This window comes from Triturus cristatus, chromosome 2_2, assembly GCF_964204655.1.
Source record: "Triturus cristatus chromosome 2_2, aTriCri1.1, whole genome shotgun sequence".
In the NCBI taxonomy this organism is placed as follows: Eukaryota; Metazoa; Chordata; class Amphibia; order Caudata; family Salamandridae; genus Triturus; species Triturus cristatus.
The window spans coordinates 61,646,673-61,672,109 of NC_140582.1; the positions used below are offsets into that span (position 1 = coordinate 61,646,673).

Here is a 25,437-nt window from a genome sequence, read left to right on the forward strand (position 1 = left end):
AAGGCATTGATTGCTAGGGTGGATTCGCAAAAGGAATGTGGCAGCAGGACTCTCATTCCTAGTGGAAGCTCCAAGTTTCATCATCCCCACGGACGCCTCCCTCGAAGGGTGGGGAGCGCACCTTCAAGGACTAACAGTCAATGGCAAATGGGATAGTCAACAAAGGACTTGGCATATCAACCTTTTAGAGTTGCTAGCGATCTTCCTGGCCCTAAACTCTTTTCGCACCATCATTCTAGGAGCATCACTGTAGATCCGGACGGTCCACACAACAAGTATGCACTACCTAAACAAACAGGGAGGGAAAAGATCCATTCTGCTGTCCCCAGCAAGCCCAGCAAATTTGGGATTGGGCTATCCGACACCAAATAACTCTTCAGCAGTCCATATTCCGGGAGTATCCACCATCCTTGCGGACTCCCTCAGCAGGTCGAGAGTGTCAAATCACGAGTGGGAGCTCCATCAACCAACGTTGGATCGTATATTTCAGAAGTGGTGTCGACTCGATCTGGACTTGTTCGCGACCAGTCTGAACCGCAAATGCCCATTCTACGCAAGTTGGCTTCCCCAACGAGACTCGTGCGGGAATGCGTTTTTGATGAATTGGTCGCAGATCTATGCCTACGCTTTTCCACCGATACCGTTGATTCCCAGGGTTCTCCAGAAAATGAAGGAGCCTTGTCGCCTACTCCTAATAGCTCCCAGGTGACCTTGCCAGTACTGGTATACCCAATCTCCTATCCATCCACAACTGGCAGATCTGCCATCTGGATCCTGCATCTCTGCGCTTAGCAGCCTGGTGCCTGAACACCTTGAGTTTGCCCACTTAGACATTCCTTTGGAGCGTAGGGATGTCTTAGCTAATGCTAGAGTGCACTCTACAATAAAAGCCTACATGCTCAAATGGAAGCGTTTTTGCCTCTGGTGTCAGGCCGCCAACACTCACCCAGTACATGCAAAACCGGAATAACTATTGCCTTTCTTTTTACATTTGGCAAAGTCAGGCCTTTCCCATTCTACTCTTAAAGTATTCTTAGCGGCTATCTCAAGATTCCGACCAGATGGTACACATTCTCTTTACTCCTCTCGGATCATTCAATAATTCTTCAAAGGATTGTTTCGTATGTTTCCTCCCATCCGCCTCCACCCTGGCATCTTAACATTGTTCTCTCACAACTCATGCGACACCCCTTTGAACCTATTCATAGAGCTGATTTGAAGTTTGTGTCGTTCTGCTGTTGGCTCTCACATCAGCCAGGCAGGTCAGTGACATCCAAGCCTTCACTATTAAACCGACTTTCCTTCAATTCACCAGGGACTATGTAGTGCTCCGCACAAACTCCATTTTTGTGCCTAAAGTACCTTCTGATTTTCACCTCAAGGAACCAGTTATTTTAAAGACTTTCTTTCCTGATCCTCAATCACCTGCGGAAAGGGCTTTACATACCCTTGATGTCAAAAGATTTCTAAAATTTTACTTGCAAAGGACATCCTCAATACGGAAATCTGATCAGCTTTTCATTGCATATGGAAAAATGCGCAAAGGGCACCAAATAACCAAACAGACCATAGCTCGTTGGATCTCTGCTGCAATCTTTCTGTCATCAGCAAGCAGGTAGACCGCTGCAAGCAACTCCGAGAGCACATTCTACTAGAGCAATCTCTTCTTCCACTGCTCTCTTTGCTGGTGTGCCTCTTCATCAAATCTGCAGAGCTGCAACATGGTCCAGCAGGCACACCTTTACCAAGCACTGTCTCGAAGCTGCTGGCAATGCAGATACATCTGTGGGACCAGCGGTTCTTCGTAATCTTTTTAAATAAGGTGAGCCTCTGTTCTTCCCTACTCCTCTTTGATTATATGGAGATATTCATGTGTATTTTATCTGGTGTGATATGTATTTGTAGATATAGGTATGTGTGTATATATATATATGTCATATATATATATACTTCTTTGATCTCACAAGCATCATTATGGAATTACTGCTTTCTACTCTGAGTCAAGCATGTGAATCTATGCAAGATACCCCAATACTGGAGAAGAACAAAAGTTACTTACCTGTAAACTGTGGTTCTCCAGTATTGGTATCTTTCTTAGATTCACATGCGACCCACCCACCTCCCCTCAGAGGCTCTCTAGGCTCTTTTACTCTTGTATCACACTTGTGCTGGAAAATCTGAGAGCCTGAGCCTCTGGGGAGAACATTCTGGAGGGTTCTGTCGCCTGATTGGCTATAGTTTGGACTATATATAATGACTTGGACGAGTCCTGAAAGTGGAAGATGTTTTCCTATTAACTTCTAGCTATTTTACTTCCTGGTTCTAATTTACCTATGATATGGCTATGTTTTGCATATTTATTGCTATTTTTATGTACCGTGGGACTCCCACTCCGACGGGGAATGATTCAAGCATGTGAATCTTTGAAAGATACCAATACTGGAGAACCACAGTTTACAGATAAGTAACTTTTGTTCTTATTGATGGATAACTGACTAAAGGGTAGCTTGGCACTAGCATCGCTTTGTAGTCTGCATCTCGTTTGATGGGTAGTGCTGCTACAAAGAGAAAGTGCAAGTATTAGACAGCACAGGCACCTTGTGTTCGTCATGTTTGGCATTGCCATTGACCATTCATCCTTGCGAAAAAAAATCGGTGTTTGTTATGCCCAAGTGGGCAAGCAATCAACCGCAAGCAAATTTTATATCACAAGTAGATAAAAATAGAAATAGATACAAATATAAACCGTTGTCATGTGTCCCAGTGGCCACAATTGGTTACTTTTTGTAGGTATCCGTTGTACTTCCCTTATTCTAAGTACCAGTGCGTTACGTGCTGGTAAATTAAAAACTCAATTAAAAAACATTGTTTACAATATTTCTGGCTACAATACTGTTACTAATTGCTAAAAGGAAGAGGAATTCCAATAACTGTGTGTGCGTGTATATATATATATATATATATATATATATATATATATATATATATATATATATATATATATATATATATATATATATATCCAATGGCCGTAATAAAGTATTGATCTATACTATATAGCCCGTGCTACATGCACATATATAGATCTGTATCCATAATACATACATAAATACAGAAATGTGTATATAAATATATATCCGCAAACAAATCCCTTCTTTGCAGAAAGGACACTTGGAGCGCACTCACCAAAGGTTTTATCAGCATTTATTAATCCAAATCAAAAAAACAGGTTAATCCACAGTCTTAAACCAACGCGTTTCGGTCTCCATGAGACCCCAATCCATGGAAAGCGAAACTCATTAGATTATTGGTTTATAAATGTACATTAAGTTCTTCGTCCTGGTTAAGACCATGCGGCATGTATGTTCGAAGTGCAAGTATTTGTCGCGATTCCTGTTGTCGCAGTTTTTTCTCGCGGTTACTGTGATAAACACTACAGGTACCCTAATACCAATGGCCTTGTTTGTAGTTAACTTTTGAAAAAATGGTTCACCAGGAAGTCATGTGACTTTTTCAAATATATATGTCGGGAGAACTATCGTAAATCTAACCGTGACCAAGGTCTCATGGAGACCGAAACTCGTTGGTTTAAGACTGTGGATTAACCCGTTTTTTGATTTGGATTAATAAAGGCTGATAAAACCTTTGGTGAGTGCGCTCCAAGTGTCTTTTCTGCAAAGAAGGGATTTGTTTGCGGATAAAATACGGCTGGGTTCAGCCGACTGCACCGCGGTAAAGAGCCCCGCTAACAGCAGCGAAGAACGAGCCTTCCTGTGGATATATAAATATATATGTATACACTATGTATCACATGTATGCACAAACTTAGTGAAGAGAAGCAAACTGCATCTCAGAGTAAATTTTGCAAAAATATTATGAATATCTACCATTAATGTATATAGCAGAGCTATATTTAAGTATGTATGAACACATATGCAATACATCTGTGTATACATTATATATACACACACAAAAAAGATGGAACTGAAAACCAGCCCCTGATACCATATAACAGAAAATCGAGGGAGAGAGATCACTCCCTCAATAAGGCAACCTGGGTGTCTTAGCAGTAAGACAATGCTAGCTGCCCAGAAAAATGCTAATGGGCTGTTACTACCATAAACTGAAAAGAAAAACAGAAAAATGAACCTTTGCCAACAGGCCACACTCGGCCCAGTAGGTCAAGATGAAGAAAAAACCCAACCTCTGGAAATCTCCAAAAAAAGGTACCCGAATGGTATAATCGACCGCAAGGCATACCTGACAGAACTGAAATCTGACTGTAAATCACATGGGGGAGGGGGGGGGGGGTTGTGTGTGTGTGTGCCCCCCCTCCCTCCCCCAAGAAAGGCAACTGCTGATTAGAAGAAGATCCGACGACATCCAACCTCCAGAAGACCGGAAAAGTGTAACTACACTCGTAATCCTAGCATATCAAAGTATATAGGAAGGAAAAACACAGAATGCTCTAAATTAAGAGAGAGACCAAGAAGAACACGTTTAAGAAAAGAAATAAATCCTCCCAAAGATGCAAGACATGGGCTCAGTGGTTAACCCCTGAAGGTTAAAACATCAGGACACTGCATCAGAACCTTACAAGCAGGGTTCACTGAACTATATGTTCTAATAACATAAGAAGGGATCCATATAACCTCCCAGAAAAAAGAAGGTAACCATAAGTAATTTAAGTATCCAGAAGAATACAAAATAAAGACCTTGAACCTTCTATTTAAACAACCCCAAGACAGAGGTGTACATATTAAGGGAATAAAATCCAATGTGTAGTCAAGGGATTCACAATGTTGTTAAGCTGGTATAACCCCCATCATTGGGTAACAGATGTACAACCTGAATCCCATGAAAAGTGCACCCTGTCGAAAACTAGCGAAAATGACTGAAAACAAATGAAGGACTTATAAAAAAAGAATATCCTAGTGGGAACCTCAGTCAGGTCAGAAAACATGGACCGCCGGAAAGAACTCACAACTCCACTGAGGTGGAAATACAGAGTAGTCGAAACATTAAGTCTCCTAACTATATAAAAGCTATCATAAAGGGCTTAACAAGATGTCCCTATAAGAGATACTGAAAGTTAAAAGTAATGCATACCAGCATACTGAACTATCTCCAAACGACCGTGTGACACCCGTAAACTTCGTAACCAGAAGAAACATTACAAGCAAATGACCTCTTGAGCCTGAAGCTCATTGGAGGAAAAAAGGTAAGGGGAAAAACCTGGGCCATAGGTATCCCTGCATAACCTGTCAGACAGTATTGAAAGAATAATATCTGCTGGCCACAGAGAACCACACATCAGGTGACACCAACCAGCGGATACATAGCGAACTATGGCACTGTCATAACCTGGCCAGCGGTGTATGAAAAAGAGGAATAAAATCCTTCTATACAACCCTAGTATGGGGACAAAATTAAAGAATAATATAATCAGAAAAAGAGTAATTAGGACTCTGTTTTTCCCTTTCTATCATAGAAACGTTGTAAAGCCGAGTTGGCCTGGGCATCAGAAAGATGGGTGCCATCAAAGGTCATATCGACCAAAGCAGCTTGGACAGCCTCTGAAGAAACTGAGATGCGTAACCAGACCTGACACTGTAGTGCCACAGAGGATGCCATGGCCTGACCTTCTGAATCGGTAGTAGCCATGCAACATCTAATTATCGGTTTAGCTGCCTGTTGGCCATCCCATTCATCTGTTCAAGATTAGATCGGAGTTCATTTGGAAGTGATGGCAACTTAGTCCGTATGGAATCCCAAAAAGTGTGAGAAAAGCGCCTAAGTACAAAGGACGTGTTAGTGGACCTTAAAGCAGAACTAGTAGAGGAAAAAATGTTTGCCACTGCTAGAAACTCTATCCAATGGAACATTCGGTAGAGAATCCATATTCTGTGACGCTGAAGCCGCATGAACAACGAAACTGAGCAGTAGGATGCCTGAAAAGGCAAGTAGGATCTCGAGGAGCAGGCAGGTGCCTACAAGATACATCACGATCCACCAAGACCCCCATATCAGGCTTAGTCCAAGTTTCCAACAATGTTGTGCAGGGCCTCACCATATGGGAGAACATGTTCCACCCCTGTCTGACCTTGATAAAGAACATCAATCAGGGGATCAGTGGACTTCTCCACCATAGAAAGAGATTATTCTAAAGTCAAATCCACTCTCCTTAACATATCTGCAGAGGAGAAACTCCTCAGTTGGAAGACAAGGTGGGGGGAGTAGTCCTGAGGCTGGGGAAGACTCCAGCCCCCTTGCCTCACCAAGTGCAGATAGCCAATTCTCCTCCATAAGACGTGTAATAGTCTCAGAAATAGACTGTGAGAACCCAGACTCCTCTGTATTGCCTACTACAAGATGACTTTCAGAACCTCCTCCATGAGAGAGAAGTGGAGAAATAACCTCCCCCCTAGTTAGCTCTATTGAACGCACTGAGATGAGAAAAGGCTTTGATAGGCGCCGCTGATGTCAATGCCGGAGTCGGCTGATCAAGAATGAACGTCGACGGTGGAAACCCCAAAGGGCTGTGTACCGATGCCGAAGCAGTCGACTGACGCTAACCGAACGACTCAGAACCCACTGACAGCAAGGGCAAACCCACCGGCATTGCTCTTCTCACCTCCATTGGGCCCGACAGTACTCTAGGGGAAGGTGGAGGCCCAAAGATGGCATATAGAGAATTTTAGTATTCTCTCATTTGGGCCATCGACACCCCGGCTCCTGGAAAGCTGGGGAGGCGCGGGCAGAGATGTGTCTGGACTTTTTAACCGGTGAGCGGGAGGAGCTGTGAGAGACAGTCTCCACTTGGCAAAGTCTGGGGTTGCGGCGGCTTCAACCACCTACGCTTACCTTGAGATGCCAATGGAGAGCAATGGCCCCGTGAACAGCTCTGGCTCCTGGAACGGCCTGTGAACGGACCTCCGAATGAGAAGTAGAAGACAGAGGCCAACGTGAAGTGTCCGAAATCCGTGTCAGCCACACCATCAAGAGTTTTATCTGCCATTCCTTATGCACCTTTAGCTTCAGATTCTAGCAGGAGCCGCAGTCTTCGGAGTCGTGGTGTTCTCTCAAACACCACATACAAACAGAATGTAGGTCTATAGCCAACATCTGTCAAGCGTAAGACGCACAAGGCTTAAAGCCTGAAGACCTGAGAAAAGGCACTCTGTTTTCAACGAACAAAAACTGTTGAAGTAGGCCAGAAAACGGCCTGAGGAACCGCTTTTCCGGATCTGCGTTGCAGCACGGAAAAGAAGAAACTAATGTCCGTGCACCAGAGTGGACTTGTATGGCTCCACTGACGTCACAACCGGAGTAGACTTCATCACAGTCAAATGACGCTGTTTCCTGCCGCGCAGAGGTTCTGCTGAAAATTCCAGATCCAGTCTGACACCTGGGTATAGTGCAAAAGTTAAGACTGCGGCTAGACTGTGTCTCTACCAGATGATGATACGTTACCGAAGAACAGTAACTTGTTCATTATAAATGTCGGGCTTTCCGTGAGGACTGTCTGGCCAATCCGCTGGAGGCTAGACTTTTTGATATTTTCGTGTATGTTCTACATTTGGCCCAGCAAAGTTTTGCCTTTGGCACTGTTAAAGTTTACGTGCCAGGCCTTTTGATGGTTGCTGGATCAACCCCCTTTATTTGTCAACACTTGTGATGCATATATGTTCCCATCCCACACCCCTGCTCTTTGGTATGCAGCTAAGAGACCTTAGTTTAGTTCTTACTGTCTTGGTATGCATGGCTTTCAAGCCCATGCCCAGATTACTCAACACAAAAATTGTCATCTTTGGTGCCATACATCTGATGAGACGTACAAAATGTATGTAACGTCGCTGTTTTTTGTTTTAAATGTAAAAAGGATTCTTTATTGAAGATATTGGGAGACTATTTAGCTTGCATGTTTAGCTTAATAAAATTGTTTTGGTTAAAATAAAAAAAAGTCTCCTGTGATTAATTCAGTGCTCTATGACGCTGTTAGTACAATCACCGTAGAACACCTTCTTTCTGGACAAAATTATTTCCGATCTAGTCAGCCCTGCGCAACTCGATGTAAGAAGATCAGCAACCTCACTGATTTACAGGTAGCAAAACTAATACAAGGTTTTTAGGGAGCAACAACAAGAAATAAATACAGAGAAATTACTATAGTATGTAAAAAGATGACCAATTAATGTATTCTTTTAAAATGGCTATACAAATCAAAAAAGTATATTTGTTCAATGCATCAATTGAACTTTTTTTCCAATTCTCAGGCTTTATTTGTATTTTAAAGTCAATTTTGTGCACACCTCATGAACTTTATCAAATTATACAAGACATTAAATATCCCCACATGGAGACATTCTGATCCCACAGCCGGCACGTTGTCATGTAGTTCCCACTAATCCGTAGGACCTGCACGTTTGTTGGACAAAATCTTTGGGCGAGGTGCCTAGACTGATTTCTGGCACCCCCACAGGATATGTTGGGCTAGAGACCAGCTAGCTCACAGTGCCACTATAAGCCACCCTATAGTTACCAGGGAGCGAGTAGTTTTTGGCATCCACTGAACATGACAACTCTGACCCCCTCAGAGATCATGAAACAGATCAGAACCTTTCGCTCAGTCACCCATCCTTAAACGTGCTCAGAGAAATATACAGAACACACAGTGGGACATTTTCACATTTTTTTTTTTTTAAACAACGTTATTCTTGTTTAGAATACATGTGCTGCGACTATCAGTAGACAGAAGCAAATTAAAGTGATTACAAGCATCAAAAGTGTAAATAGTAGATATAGATCTACTATGGTGCTAAAACATATATATGTAGGCATATAAACAAGGCAGTAATCTGGTGTACTCCTACTATGCAAAACTCTACTCTAAGTGTAGCTGCAGTGTTTGTAGCTGCAAAGCCAAGAATCCTCCCAAGGGACGATCCAACCCCATTACTTGCGGTAGACAATTTAAAAGCCCGACTTGGTCACGAACTGGACACCCCCTCATGGAGATGGCAGACCGCTGCTTGGTGAAGTCTCAGCATGCAGGGACCCTTGGTGTCCGCTGACGTGCCTCCTTTACTAATCTTTCAGGATGCTCTTTATTTATAATAGAAAGCAACCTTGCGTTCTGCGTGTAGATTAACGATGTTATGGATATGTAGATAGCCCTGTGGATGAAGATAGAACAACATTTGTACATAGTGCATAGAAGGGCCTTCTACACGATGTTTGCAGCATCGTGATAATGTGCGAAGCTAGATGTGTAAACAGTCGTTTCAGAGAAACTAATCCAACATTGTTGTGCACGCAAATATGTGCAAAAGGTCACAGCAAAAAACGTTATTTGTTAAAAATAGGACAATGTAAGAAATGACCAGCTTCGCTACATAAGCTTAACATGGCCACATAACTTGTTTCATGTGTTTACACTTCTTTAGGGCTTTAGTGTGGATGTTGCTGCTGGGAGGAATTTTACTGCAATTACACAACTCGTGTATAGGGGAACAACATGTAAAAATGCAAAAAAAAAGGACCAGTATTAACATTCAATAACACTTTAAATGCATTTCAAAATAAATGTTTCTGTATACAGTGAAATATTTTTAGCTATAGACTTTACATCCGTTCCTACTTGTTATCATTTACCTCTGTGGAGACTATTTGTTCACTATCGTTTCAATCATATGTCAAAATTTAAGAACATACTTAAGTTTCCTTTAATGAAATGCCTAAACAAGTAGAAGTCGTCACTCTTTTATCTGGAATAATCCCAATTTATTGCTTCATTAAATGGTCTGTAAGGGGTCAGCCAGTGTTGTATTTGTGGATATTCCTTTAATGTTCTTAAATCCTTGTGCGCAGGGGTCTGTTCGTGCTGCCTATATACGGTCTGTTGCAAGGAATTAATCTATTCTCCAGGCCTAGATCACTCCAGTTATGCTTTACAGCACCACGGCCAGTCGAACGTGACTCATCACGGAAACACTTGTGTTCCAATATTTTCACAGGACCAAACATTATTACGCTATTGGTTAGTTCTATAGGGTTTGGCCTAACACAGACGATGACCTCACTGAAATGCATAAGAACGCCACTATCATTACAAACGATGCTCATTGCGCCTGTTCAATTTTTTTATGTTTCATATTTCGCTATTTGGACACCCACCTGACGTATATATGCTAATGAACACTTCTTTGAATATGAATTGCGATGCATGGTCCAATGTACTGTCCGTCTCCTGATAATATGGAATGATTATGGGTTATTCTCCTCTACTCTTCCTACTTCCTCTCTCCCTTTTCCCTCTCCTCTCTCACTAATCCTCTCTCCCTGCCCTCACCGTCTTACTATATTGTACCCTGCTCTCACAATGCACACATGCACCCCTCATATCGCGTAATTGCTTCTTTTTTTCTCTCTATCTCTCCCTACTTTGCTGCTTACCAATACTGTTTTCTCCCTGACCTCCTCTCTCCCTCTTCCTTCCCCCCAACACCCTCTCATATGTCTGCCCTCACTCTTCACTCGCACTATACTCTCACAGGTGATGAGTGATCTCTTATTATTGTATAGATGTAAATACGCAGCACAATGCTTGAAATTGTATTGTCTGTTTTTCTGTTTCATTTTGCAATTGTCGCTTTATTTTGTTGTGCTCGGCTACATGCTTGTGCATTGTACAGCCCTGAGGAAGCCCCTTGACCTGCTGGATGCACGAGGGGGCGAAACACGTGTTGGCTGTTCTATTTCTTACCTGCCCTATGATCTATGCTTGCTGTAATAGACTCTGCCTACATACAAGAGTCAAATACCAAATAGATCCTCTAACGAAGCAATGAATTGGAATTATTCCAGAGAAGAGCGACGACTTCTACTTGTTCTGGCACTTCATTAAACTAATCACCCACAATGGGGAAGGGGTATCCCATTGCAGAGAACAAGTGAACTCTGAAATTATCAGCTCTATTACTACATGCCTACTGAGGCCTAGGACCCATTACCCCTCTTCCTTTGACCATACTTAAGTTTCCATCTGGTATTGGAATCTTATCCAGCATATTAGAATTATCATCACTAACTTCGTGAGAAAGCGGTTAACTTTTATGTCATGCAACTTGAAAAAAATGTAACAAAAGAACCTGGCATGCTGCTCTTAGTAGAAGATTATTCAACCAAGAATGCCTTTGTTTCTTAATCAGGTGATAAAAGAAGAATTGAGTCCAAATGTGTATAAATATACTACCTCAAAATCCCTTCCATCAAACCTGCTAATGAAAAATGGAATTGCTCAAAATATTGCAGGGTGTATATACTAACAAAATTTTTCCTGTCTTCCCCAGTGGAGTAGTTGGGTCAATCTGTATACGTCTCTTGTAATCAAGTGGAAATAGAGATTGCTTTGTTCTCAACTTTAGAGCTATTAACAAATAGTGCCCATTGTCTGGGGGGCATCAACCTGACCCCTGCAAATATCCACTGTTCATCCCTAGTTAACATTTTGTATTGTAAACAGTTGTTAGTAGCGAGAGATAGCTGTTTACTTGTCAGACAAGATCCTCTGTATTCCAATAGGCCAAGGAAATTTTGGTATAGCGAAGGAAGTGACCTTAATGTTTGAATTTTGGGAGGTAGATACAAATTGTATTTCAGCGATGCTTCAGCGATATTCTGCATGTTATTTGTGCTGACTTTGGTTCTGGTACCATTCCCTGCGTCTGTTACTTTCGATCAATCAGCGTTTGTAAAGCACGGCTACTCACCTGTGAGGGTTTCAAGGCGGTGCGGGGGGTGCAGCGGATCAGACTGTGCTGAGTTGATCCAAAGAGCCAGGTCTTGAAGTCCTTCCTAAACTGTGTCAGTGAGTGTGATTTCCTGAGGTGGATGGGCAGGGTTTTCCATGTCTTGGAGGCAAAGTAGGAGAAGGACATTACTCCGGTTGTGGTCTTGCGGATTCATGGGGCGGGAGCCATGGAAAGCTTTTATTTAGAAACCTTAGAAATCTTTAATTTAGACGCCAATGCCATCAGCTTGTATCTCTATTGGACTCCGAGCAGAATCCACCATGACCAGCACGCAGCCCTTGGGCAACCCTTAAGACTGATATATTCAGTAAGTAGGGCCCAGACTTAACAAAACCTTTTCGGCACGGATTCAGACAATAGCTGATTAAGTGGACTGTATTCCTCAGTTTGATGATAACTGGTAATAAGAGGTTCGAGATGCCAGTGGGCTGGATACTGGCCTTGTATCTGCCTGCTCAAACCCCTCCACCCGCAAACACCCACCACCCACACACCACCCCCCACACACACACCACCCCCCCACACACACAACACCCCCCACACACACACCACCCCCCACACACACCACCCCCCACACACACCACCCCCACACACACCACCCCCCCACACACACACCCTACTCCTGGTCCTACCACAAAGGAAATCACCTCTTTCACTGTCATAAAGCGAAGGTCAGCAAAGGTTCTAGAATTACAACTACCTGCTATGTATGTAAGGTCTAATATCTTGACATATGTACTTCCTCCTGGTCAGTCCTCCACAGAACCTCTATTGTTATTTTGAAGAGGCTCTTACAGATTTAGTTGCCTTCCCTTCAGCATCTGCAAATCCGCTTTAGTTTCTCCTTGACCGCACATACCCAAACTGTCTGAGGCAGGATCAGATCTTTCCTCCAAAGGTGGCAAGCCATCACTTCAAACAAGTGAGTCGTCTCAGGTGTTCACCCTCACTTTTCTTCCCTCTCCGCTTCACGTTCCACCACCATTAGTGCGATAGATGGAAGATCATCTGACTCTCTTGCAGGAGGAAGTGGGTAAAGGGGCCTTTGAGATATTCTGAAGTAGGAACCAGGTGTTACCACCGCTACATGCTTATGCCGGAGGAGGACAGAGGCCTTCCTCTTATTTCAGATCTTTGCCTTCTCAATGCCTTCCTGCAGAAGGACACATTTAAGATGTCGACCCTGCAGACTTGATGGTGGCATTGGATCTGCAGACGCTTACTTTCATATTCCCATCCTGCAGGCCCCCAGGCGCTTCCTGCAGTTCATAGTGGGCCAGGAGCATTTTCAGTTTACAATTTTCCTCTTTGGGCTCACCAGTCCCTTTTTAATGGTCACAAGAGTGATGTTGGTGGTCACTGAACACCTTTGGAGGTCTGGCGTATTGGTCTTCACCTACTGTGATGACTCACTGCTGAAGACGGACTCTCCTCCCGCAGTTGTCCGCTATCTACAGAGTTCAGCTAACCTCTTTACGTGATTAGGGTTCACAATCAACATGCCGAAGTCACACCGGACTCCTTCTCAGACAATACTGTATATCAGAGCTATTCCGGATAGTGTACGGTTTCATGTCTTTACCCTGGTGCAGAGAGTCCAGGACATTCGGGTTGTGATTGTTATGTTTCCGCCTTTGTCCTGGATCTGAGTGCGGACGACTTGGAGGCTCTTGGAGATGCTGTCCACTTGCATGCTCTTTGCCCAACAAACCAGATGCCACATGCAGTCTCTGCAATGGGACCTCAAAGCCCACTAGACTCAAAATGGAGGCATCTGTTGGATGGTGTCCAGATTTTGAAGGATACTCCCAAAAGATCTGCAGTGTGGGCTTTTGGACCAAAATTGGGTCAGTGGCAGGCCTTCTCCTTACTACACCTTGAGTTGACCATGGTCATGAATGCATAACTACTTGGTTGGGGAGGCCGTTAGTGAGAGGTGGAGATCAGAAGCCTCTTCTCCCTGACGGAGACTTGACTACACATCAGTTTTTAGTAGTTGAGGGTGAATTGCTTGAAGTTGAAGGTCTTTTGTCCACTATGAGAGGAAGGTTGGTGCAGTTGCACCTACTGACACTGGATTGGGCCCAGACAGTGAGCTACCTGGAAATCATGGTCATGAGCATCTGTATCCAATCATGCTGCCACTTCTGGAGGACCTATCACAACCGCAGGGGAGGGTACTGCCCCTGGGCCTGTACAAATTGCATCTTTATGCTTAGACATTGAGCAGCTGGCCTCCTTCAACCGTCCCCCTGAGGTCCTTGGTGTCCTTCTGGCATTGAAGTGCCCCTCCTCAAATTCTGTGTACGCCAGCTGTTGGGACAGACTTGCAGCTTGGTACGGCACCTAACAAATTGGCCCATTATAAGCAAAGTTGTCTGAAGTTTTTTTGTTTTTTCTCTCCCTACCCCAGGAAAGACTTGCTTTGGGTACTGTTAATGGCTACTTATCAGCTTGTTCAGCTTATTTTGCAGTTGTCGCATCGGCCTTAGTTATTTATGTCACCTGTAGTGAAAGGTTTACAGCATTTGTTTCCACCAAAACCCTTTCTGATGCCCCAGTGGGACTTGAACTTAATCCTCTCTTTTTTGACGTGCTCCCCTTTTGAGTTGCTGCACAGTTGCCTACTGAGACTTCTGACATTGAAGACTATCTTTCTCATCACCATATCCTGAGCGAAGTGTGTGAACGAGCTGCAGACTTTTTCTGCCAACCCACCTTGTACATCGTTCTTTCTGGATACCCTGGTGTTGAGGACCAAAGTTTCCTTTCTACCAAAAGTCGTCACTCCATTTCATGCCGGGCAGGCTATCGCCCATCTGGCATTCTTTACTCCACCTCATCCCTCTGAGGAAGAAAGACTCCATTGTTTCGACCCTTAGAGGGCTCTAAGCTTCTATATCGATCGTACCAAGGAACTTTGAGCGGACGTTCAGTTCTTTTTAAAGCTCTCCAAAGTAAACAAGGGGCAAGGCAATGAAAAACCTTCTGGTTTCCCTAACCTGCCTCTTTGCCCTTACAAAGTGTCTGGCAACCTGATCATCTAGAGCCCAGTCAGAATCTTTCTGCCTGGGGGAGGACTGGCACCCAGAGGAATTCAAAAACTGAGGAAACTGTTTACCGTAAATCCACCACCATGTTACCAAAGGCAAGTAACTTGTTTTTTGCACCAAGTGTTAGAGGGTCGGATGATGTAGGCAGTGTAAGGAGCTTCAATTGTGAAAAACCTGTGACCGTTGAAACAGGAAGAGGACATTCTTGCTGTAATAACAACTGCTAAAGATACTGGTCAGGGGAAATGGTGCTGAATGAGAACATGAACTTTGGAAAACTCACCTCCCAATTTTGAAAAATAGATGGCACTTTGCCAGAGAACAGTAGAAAATACCCACACGAGAAGACCTCACCTCCCAATTTTGAAAAATAGATGGCACTTTGCCAGAGAACAGTAGAAAATACCCACACGAGAAGACCAAATACCTGGGATAAGAAGAGCACTAGGAATTTAATTTTCCACACATATGAATACAAAAATGCCACCTAGTATCATGTAGGGGACATTCCACGTTTACTCTTTAATTGCTGAGCGGAAAACAGTCTAGAGTGGAGTCTGAACCCATGCTTATTGTGGGCTAAGGTAGGAGTCGCACTGCGTCCTGTCATTCGAAAATTCTGCTAAGAAAAAAAATATAGTTGGAATGTCCAATTTGTACTATCCAGGCCTAACACTAGATGGCAGGAGTGTGCAAAGCATTTAGATCTACAGCACTACACACTACAAACTGGTGCTTAGAGGGTAAGTAACATGTTCCATCCACTAACCTCTAATGACACTGCTTACGTAAAGCATTTCCACACTGTTAGCCTTGCAGCCTTCCATATTTAAAGTTGCTGAAACACAGACAGATGGAAGACTCCTATGTTCGAATCACATTTGCTTTATCGCTCAGCACAACCAGTCTGACTTACAGAAAATACTTAAAGTCTGCCTTTGGCGTCTAGAAATTTATAGACTTGCATATCTGGAAGTGGTTGGTCAAGCTGCAGAGTGACCAGCCCGCAGCCAAACTTACTGTACATGGTTGATAATCCATTTAAACAGTCACTTTCACCCAACGAACTTTAACTACTATTTTTGATGCACCAATAACCATTACTTCCAAATCTCGATCAGGACAATCATTTTATTTCTAGTATCACTAAAAATTGCTGCAAGGTAGCATGTTGGTATTGAAAACCCAAAATAGCTGTACATGTCTCACATTGGGGCCTGAATGTAAAGTTACATGTAAGGTGATGACCTCGTTTCTGCTTAATAAACATATGGCTCGCAATCTTGAGCAGTAGATTTCAATTGGGGACTTTGCTCCCGTGATCAGGTAGTAATGAGAGGGTTTTCTGTTTGTGTACCCAATGGAGAATTCTTATTTATTTTCTTTTTTTTCTGTTAACTTTCTTAATCAGTCCTCAATATTCATAGTGTTTGCTCACATTAATCTTAATTAAATGAACCTCAGTTTAGCAACAAATTGGGAAATCATACAAATGTATGACCTAGTTGGTACTTCTGCATGGAACTAAAAGTTGTTTTTTTATCTTCCTCCAGGAATTCAATCTGATCGATCGGAGAGAGCTTGCACCACTGCAAGAATTGATCGACAAGCTAACGTCTAAAGACAGATAAACAAAATTCAACGAGTGCAAATTGGCTTTTCTTTGAAGCAATCCTTCCTTACAATGTTAAGTTGTTTCAGGCAGCCAAGATCTAGTGTCTTTGCTTCTACTAGGGAAAACATGTTATTTTTATCTTGTGACGCACGGTAAAATATTTGCTTGTGTGTGTGAATTTTTTTTTTTTATACAAATGTTGAGATGCTTCAAAGCCTCGGTCCATAGTTTTAATACAACCACTTTAGGAAAACTGTACTGTATCTGTGAGTTTAGAGTGTCTGCTGTATCACGCATAAGGCCTTATTTGCATACTGTTTTCTTCTCTATAACTGTACGTCACTGCACCTTGAATTTAATGCATAAACATTTTAAAATGTTTTACATTCAAGACATAGAGACTGTTGTAGGCTTTAAGTGAAACAAAGCAAGCATTGCCTTAGGGTGACAGAAGCAGAGGGTGCACATTGATTCATGATGCCATGAGTGTGTGCATGGCTTAAGTTGTATGAAATGTTTTTACTATATAAGAGCTTATTGTACTTTTTATGAGTTTGTCTATTAAATTGTGCCACCTGGAAGGAATAGAGGAGACCACAAACATGCAAACCCAAAGGTTCGTTTCCCAAAGGCACTTTAATCCTTGTGTAGACAAATTGAATGTGGCATTTGGCAGTGCTGGTGGGTGGATCCTGTGCTCGGCTCGCTGTATCCTATCCATATTGTCTTTCAAATTGCTCTGTTGTCAAAGTGCCTTACCAGGCTTACTTATGAGGTGCAAAGCACATGTATTATTGATCTGGGCCATTGCCAAAACTGTCAACTGCTAGTGATACAGGTTTTGGAATGTCTCACAATGAAAAGCCATATTTTGTTAGCATCTTTAATATCAAGCTTTTAATACAGGAATGAGAATATGCTTTAACGCCGATGTATATTTCCGTATATCTGGTATCCTAGTCTGCAGACAAACCAAGCAGCAGAGCCTTTGGATTTACTGGGACTTCAAATTCTAAAATGCATGTCGGGTCTTGTACTGCTATTCCATCCAGGGGTGCAATGAAGACTCCCATTGCTGAAGTTTCAGCCAAAACTGTTATACTTTTAAATTGGTCATCTCTCGTGCATAGGCAGATTCAAAGTAGGGTTACCAAAATAGTGTAATTGAAACTGTTAGCAATAAGAGCATTAGCAAACCCTTGTCACTCTGTTTCATGGTTAGTGAAATGAAAGCTCATACCAGTGTCTGCTTGTTTGTCATACCTACGCCTCTGAATGTCCAAATGGGATTATAGATGTTCTTGCACAATCTGATGGATCCTGTTTACAAATCGAGGACAGCTGCAAGGAATTCTCAGAGTATCCGCGGGGATTTTCAACTCACCCGTGTGGTCAAAGAAACATCGCCTTAAAAATTAGGGGGGGGGGGGGGGCGAACCAAGAGCTTTGTAGAACGCTCAGATTTTGACACTGATGATTTGAAGAAGTCTATGAACCAGAAAAGTTGCTGTATGTCAAATACCTATGGCTACAATGGAATGCATCAAACTACCATGTAATGGTAGTTTGTTTTGGGGGGGACACTTTTTTGGTGGGTGTGCCAGGTTCCAGCAAATTTCTTTTAGTTGTACTTCTTTAGATGATTGTATCTACTTACTAGATTACTGGAAACCAGTGTTCAAGTCGGCACTAGAGTATCTGCTAGATTTGGATAGGTTTCCTAGCACTATGTACCTTTTTTGTTTTTCAGTGATACTTGTCTTCTATCTTGAAGATTGCATCAAACTTTTGTCATGTAATCTTTAAAGGCAAGCCTGTGTTTACCTGTGTCGTCTTAATATGATATGCCTCCTGAATGGCCAGTAGTACGATCCATGTTTCTGTAAATGTCCGGCACCGGCTAGTTTTTTTCATGTGCTTCTAACTTGCCATTCTACATCCTGTCCCTCTTGGTATTAGGTGGCAAGGAACGCAACATACAAAAGTTTACTAACTTTATAGAAGAGTAACATGAATCGGCACTTGGAACTTGTTTGGTCTACAATACTCAAATGATTAACCCCTTTGGCCCTTGTGGACAGGACATGTCAGTGTTTAGTAAAAGATCACTAAATGTATGTCCCTTTTGACACAGTGCTTGATGTGAGGGAGTGTTCCTTTTTGCTTTCAGCGAGTCCTTGTTTGTTGATTTGTCTCGTGGTTTGTATGAAATGTCAAAATTCTAGTTTAGTTCTTATGGTGTAAAAAACAGCAGACAGCGAAGCCTAATAAACCGCACAATCCAACTATTTAAAGTAATATTACACAAACAATGGCCACTTCCATAGACTGGTTCCCACAGCCCAAAAATAAAGCCGAACTTAAATAGGAGAAGTAATCTAACAGCAGTGTTCAGTTTATTTCCTAAGTTCGTTTTCCAGTTGCTCAATAGTTTATAACGAATGTTCTTGAAGATTGTGTCCTTGAAAGTTCATTCTTTATTCCAAGTCAAAATCTTGAACATGCACTGAATCAACAGCCAAACAGTTTTGCCCCTGAGGCAGAAGAGAGCTTCTTTGGGGCTATGACGTCACTTCTGGAAAAGTCCTGTGGATGAGTAATTAGTATATGCTGTTTTAGTTATCAGAAAAGTATCCTATCCGATCGATGAAGCAGTATACGCGATGTTCATAAATCTCAAACTGACAATTCCAGTGATCAGTCACTAGTAATGTCATAGTTTATGAAGCATATAACGGTCGCCAGGAGTCCATTCTATTTCATGTTGCCAAAGCGGCTGTTTTGTCGGCCTCATATGTCCTCAAGTCGTTTGATGGTATAGCTTGCCATAGTTCCAATGAAGTATTTTTCCACTAATTCCAAACCAAGTGAAGCTTCATACTACTGCGCACTGTTGTTAACCATCTGCAGAAGGCTTGGGTTTAGGAGTTGAGTGAGGAATTTTTGGATTAGATCCAATAATTTTTCTTGGGTGCCCTGTGTTTGTCGTTGATTGGCTACAGCTATTAAAAAATGATTTCTTCAGTAAGCAGCACCCTCTTACAAACATGAGTAAAGCATGTACAGAGTAAGATCAAACTTTACTGTAAGTGGCTGCAGTAGACTATGCAAAATTCCAGAGAACTGTTTGCAAAATAACATAATGGAGCTCTTGTTGAAAGAAAATAGATCATAGGCCTGCCACCCTTTGAATCATTTGTTCTCGTTTTCAGGATTTGCAGCTTTACGTTTTTGTGGATCCCCACTGCAAGCAATATTTGTGAAGATTAAAAATCGCGTACAGCTGCATACAGTTTTAGATAGATTGGCACGAAATCCTACCAGATTGGTTTCTTTTGCACATTATTTAATATTACTGGGCCGACGGTCTTTTAACAAAGCTGTACTTGGACGTCTGCCCTTGTGCTCTATTGTAAGAAGACTATCAATTGGATGCGGCCAACTTGTATTTCGTAAGTGGAATGGATACAGAGTCAAATGTTCATATAATTGTAACCATACGTATTTTTTCTGTTAAGCCTTGAAACAAAGATTACCTTGAAAACACGAGATGCTTTCCTTTGACTTCACTCTAAGTACATAAAGGTGTTTTTGATCTCAAACACTCGAGCTTTACATGTGGAAGAATACATTATAATTATGGAGACATTTGCTTTTTACCTGCATGCTATGCAGGGTGCATTTTGACTGTACCGTTATAGTAGTAACTGCCTGGTTGTTCTATAACCTTGAATTTGAACAAGAGTTTGCTGCTTTTCATCAGCATAAATGTGCCCCCTCTACATTTATTCCTCCCTGCCACCTATTTTAATACATTTTATCATGCCGGCTAAGCTGGGATTTTCTTTTCTCTTTATTTTATGTCATAATTGCTATTTTAAATGCCATTTCGATAGCCGGACGCATTTTCTTGTTGGAGTTATTACTTGTCAGAAATAATACTTGCCTCGATATTTTTGCCCTTCTCTCAAGCTTACCATTTTGCTGGTTTGATATGATTTTTCAAGTTCACACAAGTAACCAAATATATAATACGTTGGTAATTTTACAGATTGTAATGGGCTCTTCAAAATGGCATTGCCATTCCATATTGTCCTCTCAATGGTTTAGTTTTTCTTTTTGTTTTGTATGTTTTTTTTTTAGCATTACCACATTTCATTTTATTTGCCCTAACGCAACAAATTCAAATTAAATCTTTTTCAAAGGCAGGACAGTTTCTAGATGCCTAACTGCAGTCTTCAAATGGGGTACAATGCGTTCTTAAAAATAAAATCGGCGTTAGTTGCTGTATTTTTCAGGGGATTCACGTTTTATAGCTTCTAAATAGCATTGTTATTTTTGTACATGCGCAACGAGCAAATGATGGGGATGAAGGAGTGGGCTTGCTTTGCTAAAAGGCAGCAAAATAAAACAGCTGGTGTGGTGAAGCTTTCACTAAAGAATATTTTAACCACTATTTTGGGGCTAAATGCCACGTTTACACGCTGGTATTTGCTTAATATGTCTAGTGGTGACGAAACTGATTGGCGAAAGTTGAGACAAGACCGTTAATGTTTTCCTTTGTTTAGAATATGAATCCTGGTGAGCGAGCAATGAAATATGCTAGTGTAATTTATTTGCTGAATTTTGTTGCTCTGCTGTTTAACTAGAAGCAATACATTCAAAAGTTAGTGAGGTTTTAAAATCATGCCATCGTTGAGGTGAAGTTTTTATGTGGTGAAGTTGCAAATAGATTTTGAATGAGCTATTAGCCACGATAGCAGCCTTCACATGGCCATACTTCCTTATTTTGACACCGAGAAGCCGTGAGCAGAAGTATGATTTTTTGGTAAATGCAACATGCGGCCTACTCTGTAAGTTAACTGTGCCAATATTGCTTCTGATTTTAACACATTGTCGATTTACATTTTACTTTAAGCCGAAATAACATGTTTATTAAAAGTGAAAGTATAAATCTGAAAATCCTGCACCACGTGAGAGTTGTAAATAATGTGTATAAACTGTGATGGGATTAAAACAAATATTTAAAATCTTGGGGTGTTTTTCAGTAAAAGAAAAGCGAATAGTGTTTATAAGAAAAAACAATAAAATAGCTATGTTTGACTACAGTTGCTTGGTGTATTTATTTCCAGGCTCTCTTTTTTGTTCACCCCATCATTACTTGGTGTCATCGCAGTGTTTTCGTGGGTGATATTTGCTTTCAAGAAAGTGGAATTTTTAACCACAGTTCAATCATTGCATAGCTGCCTGGTTTGCTCAAAACATTTTGGGGAAATTCAGAATGCTTCCCTGGGAATGTACTCCGCCCGTTTTTGATCATTGGCTTTGTGGTTTGTAACTCGCACTTTCTGGCTTTCTAAATACTGTCTTTGTTTTAGGCTCTCCAAGATGTTTACTCCCCCCCCCCCCCCCCCCCCCCCCTTCCCCCAAGAAGCAAACCCTTTTCACATCCACTCCCCTTGTATTCTTCCACGAATGCTCCTTTCTGCAAAAAGGCCTGTAAATGGTATCTGATCACATTTGCTTTGGATTCAAAGACACAGGCCAAATATCAGGCTCTGTCTTCTGAGGGAGCTTGGTATTTACTTTTCTTTCTGCTTTCTTTAAAGTGAGAGGATATATGTGACTATCTTGCTAGATACTTGGGTTTGGAAAGTTGTTTTTTTAGCACACAATTTAATTGAACTGTGCAAGCATTTCACACTATTTCAAAATTATAAACAAAAAAATGAAACCCATTTTCAAATTCTAAAGTGCGTTTGAAACAAATACTTTAATATGATCAAAACAAGTCAATACACTAGGTGATGCGATTTCCACACATTATTAGTGCGCTGTATAGTTTTGTTAGTAAAACTGTATGTCTGTACAAATGTAATGGTCATTTCAATTGAAAATGTGTTGCCTGTAATGGCAGTGTGCTATCACTCCATGCATATTCCACTCTACGCCACTCTATTCTGCACAACTCCATGGCACTGCACTCTGCTCTACGCCTCTGTACTCTACTCTGCACCACTCCATTCCTGTTTACGCTATGCCAATGCACTGTACGGCACTGCACTATTTGCTACTTCAATCTATTCTACTTCAGTCTAGGCCACTCCAATCTACTCTGCACAACTCCACTCGATGCCACTCTGCACTCTATGCCAATACATTATACGCCAATGCACTTCACTCTACACCACTTCACTCTACTCCACTTCACTCTACTCCACTTCACTCTACTCCACTTCACTCTACTCCACTTCACTCTACTCCACTTCACTCTACTCCACTTCACTCTACTCCACTTCACTCTACTCCACTTCACTCTACTCCACTTCACTCTACACCACTTCACTCTACACCACTTCACTCTACTCCACTTCACTCTACTCCACTTCACTCTACTCCACTTCACTCTACTCCACTTCACTCTACTCCACTTCACTCTACTCCACTTCACTCTACTCCACTTCACTCTACTCCACTTCACTCTACTCCACTTCACTCTACTCCACTTCACTCTACTCCACTTCACTCTACTCCACTTCACTCTACTCCACTTCACTCTACTCCACTTCACTCTACTCCACTTCACTCTACTCCACTTCACTCTACTCCACTTCACTCTACTCCACTTCACTCTACTCCACTTCACTCTACTCCACTTCACTCTACTCCACTTCACTCTACTCCACTTCACTCTGAAAAAATCTATTCTAGGCCTCTGCACCCTAGACCTCTGCATTCTACACCACTGCACTCAGTTGTGCACTTCTGTACGCTGCAGCCCTCTATGGCACTGCACTCTGACACTACTCTGCAACACTGTAACACTGCACTCTCTGCCACTGAACTCTGCGCCCCTCTTTTCTGCAGTTTATGCCAATGCACTTACTCTGCAACACACGCCACTACACTCTGCGTCACTCCACACTGCACCACTCTGACTGTGCATTCTCTACCACTATACTCTACACCACTATACTCTACACCACTATACTCTACACCACTGCACTCTATGCTGCTCTACTCTGCACCACTACATGTTGCACCCTTGCACTCTACAATGCAGCACTCTACGCCTCTGCATTCTGATGCTGCATTGTACGCTACTTAATGCTATGAAGCTGCACTCTTGTACACCATTGCACTCTACATCACTTTACTCTGCAACACTCTTGCCATCGCACTCTGCATAGTCCACTCTACACCAGTCCATGCTACTCTACGCCACTGCACTCTACAATGCTACACCACTGCACTTTGACACTCTAAACCACTGCACAATACACCACTGAACTCTACTCCAGTCTACTCTGTGCTACTGCATTCTATGCCAGTGCACACCACATCGCTGCACTCTACGCCACTCTGCTCATCACTCCACGCAACTGCATTCTGCAGAACTCCACTCTCCTCTGTGCCACTGCACTCTACAGCACTATATTCTACTCTGCACCACTCTACTCTACTGTGCACCACTCCACTACACTCTGCAACACTGCACTCGACAGCTCTATTATATTCTACACTGCACCACTCTACGCCAATCTACTGTACACCACTCTACCCCACTGCACTCTGTGCCACTCTACTCTGCACTCTACTCTGCACCACTGCACTTTACGCACCTGTACTGTACTCTGCATTACTCCACTGCACGACTGTACTTCATACCACTTCACTCTATACTAGTGCACTCTACTATGCAACACTAATCTATGCAGCTAAACTCTGTCACTATAATTTGCAGCACTTTACCCCAATGCATTGTACACCAGTCCACTCTACTGTACTTTACTCTGCGTGACTCCATTCTACGCCTCTCCACTCTTCGCTATTCCACTCTACGACACTCCACACCCCTCTACACCGCTATCTTTTAGCCATTCTGAACAGCAGCAGCCACGCTGGTGTACAACATGGCTAAAACACATTTGCAAAGCCAATAGCTCTTGCCTAGGCAAGACCTGTTAGCTTTGCCACTGCTTGTTATGTATGGCTAAAACGTAATGCAGTGGAAAGAAATATTAAAGTATCGACCAAGTAACATTTCACAACTGCAGCAACTGTTTCATGGCAATAACAGTAAAGTATTCAATACTGGTCATTCCGTGTAGCATGTCAAATAACCATATAATGCCCTCCGATCCAGACTTAAACCAATTGCAGTCAAAAAGACCAATTGTATAGGTTATGGTAGACCTTTTTACATGACTTAGCTACTGAGTTGGAGAGACTGGGTCACAAAGCCTAAAACATTATCACAGGATGACGTTGAATGGTCTGCGATGAGGCATGCCCAGACCGCAGGCAGTGCTTTCAGGCCACAGTACTGGCAGATTAGGCCCTATTCAAGTGCCTACGGTAACCCGTAGCGCGGGTTCCAACAGGCAGTTTCCCAGCCCACTACACTGCCCATACTGCTGTCTGTTATTCGGCTGGGGTGCGACTCTGTCCCCCAGCTGACTGTGCGCCCAGAAGGGACAGACTGAGCACACGCGCTATAAACGCTGACAGCCCGCAATGCGGGACATGCTCGGGCCCGTCAGACCGCAGAAGAGGCTGACCTTTGCATAGTCCAAGAAACGTTGTTGACCCAGCCATTATATAAATTAATAACACCACTTTTCATGTCACTGCAATTCCTTCTCTAAGTGGCAGGGCAGCTGGGAGCCTACTGACATGGGGCACCAGTTGTCTCTTCTACTCAGACACCTCTAATGTGCAAAGCACTGCCCCAAAGGATATGTTCTCAGTGGTGCACATGTGTTACAGCTCATCAGAACCAGACTTGGTGGGTCTTCCTGGAGGGCAATTGCAGGTTAACACTCCAGCTCTTTTTAACATATTATCATGGAACATTGCTGGACTGAAGACCAACGTAGTGAACCCTGATTGGTTAGAGTATATTACACAATTTGACCTGAACCCAAATTTATTATTTTTGGATTTAAGTTTTCAT

General features: G+C 42.5%; 1 protein-coding gene across 1 annotated transcript in view; it reads left to right on the forward strand.

The window, feature by feature from the left end:
* Nucleotides 1–21,589, forward strand: part of MOB1B (MOB kinase activator 1B) — a 277,702-nt gene extending 256,113 nt beyond the window's left edge. The window contains exon 6 of the mRNA XM_085640995.1: nt 16,420–21,589. Within this exon, the coding sequence (XP_085497121.1) occupies nt 16,420–16,497 (78 nt within the window). The 3' untranslated portion in view covers nt 16,498–21,589. The remainder of the gene's footprint in view (nt 1–16,419) is intronic.
* The last annotated feature ends 3,848 nt before the right edge of the window (nt 21,590–25,437 follow it).